Source organism: Priapulus caudatus, unplaced genomic scaffold (assembly GCF_000485595.1).
Source record: "Priapulus caudatus unplaced genomic scaffold, Priapulus_caudatus-5.0.1 Scaffold2633, whole genome shotgun sequence".
Taxonomy (NCBI): Eukaryota; Metazoa; Priapulida; class Priapulimorpha; order Priapulimorphida; family Priapulidae; genus Priapulus; species Priapulus caudatus.
The window spans coordinates 9216-14215 of NW_014579694.1; the positions used below are offsets into that span (position 1 = coordinate 9216).

The following is a 5000-nucleotide window of genomic DNA, read 5'->3' on the forward strand; positions in this document are numbered from 1 at the left end:
CTCTATGTGTGACGGGTGTGTGTGTGTGTTACCTCTATGTGTGACGGGTGTGTGTGTGTGTGTTACCTCTATGTGTGACGGGTGTGTGTGTGTGTGTGTGTGTGTGTGTGTGTGTGTGTGTGTGTGGTGTTGCCTCTTGGTAGGGTGTGGTGTGTGGTGTGTTTGGCCCGTCCAGTGTGTGATGGGTCGGTTGGTGCAGTCGCAATCATGCATGCTCTCACGCAGGGCCAGGCGTCTATGCCGCGCTTCACACTCAGTGCTCACTGTCTGGTTGCTGAGTCTAGACACGTGACTTCCCTTCGTTCTCACTCCCCAGCCACACGTCTCCGAACACTGTACACCGACAATTACTGATCAATTAGCGAGCTAAATTATTACCCCTGCAGTAGTTAACGCAAAGTAACGCTTGTACGTTAATGGAACGTTAAGTGGATAACGCATTATTAAACTATTACCGCAGATGGCGCTTGCATGATAGATAAATCATTAGACTGTTATATTGTAATAAAAAAAAACAAAAAATTCTCATGCTACGCGCGCAACATACACACATGGGTGCGCACACACGCATGGCAACGCATGCACGCACGTACACGCATGACTACACACCACGTGCGCGCACGCACACACACACGCACACACACACGCACGCACAACACCACGGCAGGCGCGAACGCACGCACGCACGCACGCACACACACACACACACACGCAAGCACACACACACACACACGCAACACACACACACACACACACACACAACAACACAGGCACACACGGACGACACACTGGCGCGTACCTCTGACCACACTGAACCGTGTACGCACTCTGGATGCACCGCACGCTGCGCATGCACCGACTGTCGCGCGTGCGGTCGCCGCTGGCTCCCGACAGTGCTTCGATTTCAGAGACTTGAAGTTGTTGGCTGCTGGGCGGGTCGGAACGGAAGGCAGATGACATCTCTTCTTCCTGAACCTCCATTTCTCCACATGTGTTGTTCTTCTGTTGCATTCTGGCTTGTCGACATTTATCAGGTTCTGTTTTGTTATATATTTATTCACTCTTTGTTCTCTTTTGACACATCTATTATATTTAGGTTTTTTCTGTCCTCTTTTGTTTTGTTTTTTTTTTTTTTGCGTATACTATATATCTATTTATTTTTCTCTTATTCTTACTTATAATGTCTATCTGACTATATATATATCTACTTAATATATATACTATGCTGTACTCTATCTCTTTTCCTGTGTTGAGTGTGTGTTCTTGTTCCAATCTATGTATATATTTTCTATTTTTCTCTAATATATGTGCCACTATTTAAATTCTATTTATATTACTACTATTTAATTATTTTTTTATTCTTTATTCTTATCTTTATCTTTTTTGATATTTATCTACTTTCTAATATTACATATATATAGCTAAACAGTTCGGTGCAACTTCAATAATTGCGCAAGGACTATCTCGATCGAACAATTCAAAAAGTTTTACAAAGTTCTTGATGTTAGATCCTCCAATCCGATGTTAATAAAAACTAGGGCCCCTGGTTTGTATCCTTAATCACATGATGGGACCCGTAATACTTTGCCGCTGATCTATTTTTAATTTTGACCCAATTTTGAATGTACACGTGTATAACATCATACACGGCCCCCGGGGGGGGGGGGGGCACTCCCCTTTGTTAAGGTACGGAACGTGCCGCTGACAGGTATATTTTTCCGGAACATCATTATTGCACGAGTATATTTTCGAGCATCATTATTGGGCCCAGGTTATCTAGATACACACCCATCAAGCTGATATTGGACCAATATTGGCAAAAACAATATTGGGTCAAATATCACCAAGCAAATATTGGACCCCATAAAAAATAGTATAGAAATCAGTATAGAAATAAGTATAGATAGTTATCTATACTGATTTCTATGATTGACGGCATATAGGCAGATATTGGTCCCAATATTCCCCATATTAGAAAACAATATTGGGGCCAATATCACCAAGGCGCGATAGTTGGACCCATATCTGGCCTATATGACAAGATAACAATAACCGAATGTGCAATATTGCAACAGGGTTATACTTTTTAGTGGGCAGTATTTGGGAAGGGTGTATTTAGAGCGCGCACGCGGTTTGCCGACAGGTCAGGTTTTCAAGGTCCGAGGACCTCCCTACCCTGTTTTTTTCTGAGGCGATGTGCCCCCCCCCGACACGTCCCAAGTCTGTTTCATGGCGTAAAATCAACCGGGAGCACATCTAGCAGTAGGATGGCGCCAACGCTACCAGGAGATTTATTCCACCCGTAGATATGTATATTTATACACATAACTAATATAGTACTAGTTATATAGAGTGTGTAATAGTGATATAAATCTAATGACTCCACCTCTCATAAACAGGAATTTTGACTCACCACTGCGGTTTGACCTCATTCCGCGAGGTGGCCGAGTGTTAGGCGATGGACTGTATGCCATTGGGCTTGCCGCGCGTGGGTCGAATCCATCCTCGTCGCTAGCATTTTTTACCCGTTACTCTTCCGCGATTATTTTTTTATGGAAATTCGTACAAAATTATTTGTTGCGCGTACAAATGTATTAATAGAAAACTCTGTTTAGTGGCTATAATATATATATATATATATATATTATATTAATATATGATATAATAGCGTATACTCACCTGGTGTCTATATTAGGCGGTGAATTTTACACTGAACTCGTTACATATGCGAGAAATATTTAACCAAGGAATGTCATTCCTTCAAAGTATCTCTCGATGCAATATATAAAAGCTTTTATAGATTTTCATGTATCTAATTTGCTGCCAGCTACGAAAGGTGCGCTAATACACCTGAGAAGTAGTGGTTCAGAACCCAACGACACCTCTCAGACCTTTCTATCGGAAACTTCCTAATATTTGAGAAGTAAATTAACTTAAGCGGCGTCTATACACTATAGACTAAAACGGCGGGTTTTTAAAACCGCGTTTTAGTAAAACGCGCGTTTTCGGTGGTGCAGCGTCTACACTGTCAAAAACACCTCCGTGAATGCGGGTTTTAAGTATTTCAGTTGTATCACGCATATCTCGGTATTGTTGCGCCACCTGTAGCCGAGTCTGGCGTGCAGCTAAACGCGGGTTTCTGTCATGTTTGTCTACACTACGGCGCCTGACTAAAACGCGGTTTTAGCAGAGGCCAGACCGGCAATATTGCGGTTTGTAACCCGCGTTCTTAGCAAAACCCACATTAAAACCCGCGTTTTAGCACAGTGTAGATGCGGTAAACCCGGGTTTTAGCATAGTGTAGACGCCGCTATACACTTCATATTAACCATTGTAAAAATACTAGCGACGAGGATGGGATTCGAACCCACGCGGGCAGAGCCCAATGGATTAGCAGTCCATCGCCTTAACCACTCGGCCACCTCGTCCTAGCGGGTTGCGACTGGTTAAGCTTAAAACGTGTTTAGAATATTAAAAATTCAAGTTCGTTAAACGGTTGGCGCAATTATGCCACTGTAATAATTTTCATGCATACCTTTAATATTACTACATATAACTACATAATTTCCTAAATAGTAATCGTAATAGTAATATTAATTATTGAGAAATTAATATTTAATGATTATCAAATAATAAATAATAATCTATTTTTCTTTGATATAAAATATTATTTTTTTGTAATGTAATTAAGTAATTTTAATAATTACGTAATTAAAAAATCAATCAATCGATTTATAAATATAATAATTAAAGTAATATTAATATTAGTTTTTACAGCGGTTCACAACGAGATTCCACCAAATGCATACGTTAGCACTGAAAGTCTATGCCGCTATAGACCACCCCGGAAACTTGTTTTCTACTTGAAATCTAAACTGCACAGGCTACATGCTCAACTTTGTGAGTTCGGCTACACATCAAAGGCTCCATTAGAAGGGTTAAGAACCGGTAAGATGTGAGTCACACAAACGCGAACGTGCGCGAGATAGAAAGTATCTCGAGGTACCCACTGATATTATATATATATATTATTATATAATTATATATGTGTGCTTCTGTGCGTGCGTGCGTGCGTGCGTGTGTGTGTGTTCGCGTGTGAGTGTGCGTGTGCGTTTGCGTGCGTGCGTGCGTGTTTGCATGCGTGCATGCGCGTTTGTGTGTGTTTGTAGAAATATCAGTGGATTATAGATTTATAGATAGAAGGATATAAATGGCTTACCTCTCCCCACGAGCCTGTGAACCAGTGCGGGTTGCAGTGCTGGCCCCCGTCGCACGCTTGTTCCGTGTCGGGTTTTCCTGCACCCTCGCAGCCGAGCTCCGGCGTGTCGGTAAGACAGTGTATCTTTCGCGACCTCACGCCCTTCACACACTCAGCTGAACACTATAGCGGGCGATCGTGACACAAAAGGAACATAATTTCAAATTATTTAGCTGAGCAGGCAACGGTTTTAGAGAAATATGCATGAGGCCGTAGTATATATGGATGTAACCTTACTGTGGTATACATAGAGAAATATGTATGCGGCTCTAAGGTACATGGATGCAGTGTGGTATACAGCGAGTAGTATGGATGGGGCCGCATGATAATATAGATGCAATCAAGAGCTAATAAATACCTAGGTATCTATAGTATACCTAGTAAGTAATGAATTAGGCGTATGATATATGGATGCGGCATTATTAGGGTACAGCTATAGAAATATGAACGTGGCCCTAAGTATATGGACGCAATCTTACCATGGTACACATAGAGAAATGTGTATGATGTAGTAGGATATATGGATGCAGCATTATGTATATTATATTATATACATAGAGAAATATGTATGATGTAGTAGGATATATGGATGCAGCATTATGTATATAGTATAGATGGAGAACTATCGGTGAGGCATCTGGTAGGTGAGTAGGTGAGGTAGCTATCGGTGAGGTATCGTACCTCTCGTCCACTCCGAAAAGAACACGTCTTCACGCACGACCCATGTCGAACTCTGACGTCG

The 5000-nt window shown here is 41.7% G+C and overlaps 1 protein-coding gene and 1 non-coding gene across 2 annotated transcripts in view; both read right to left on the reverse strand.

The window, feature by feature from the left end:
• LOC106818902 (thrombospondin type-1 domain-containing protein 4-like) overlaps positions 1-5000 on the reverse strand; it is a gene marked incomplete at its 3' end in the record, with an annotated part of 49895 nt that overhangs the window by 8988 nt on the left and 35907 nt on the right. The window contains exon 7 of the mRNA XM_014823571.1: positions 4220-4381. Coding sequence (XP_014679057.1) covers positions 4220-4381 — 162 coding nt within the window. The remainder of the gene's footprint in view (positions 1-4219; positions 4382-5000) is intronic.
• Trnas-gcu lies at positions 3347-3428 on the reverse strand. The gene has a single exon. It is a non-coding gene; the product is annotated as a tRNA-Ser (tRNA).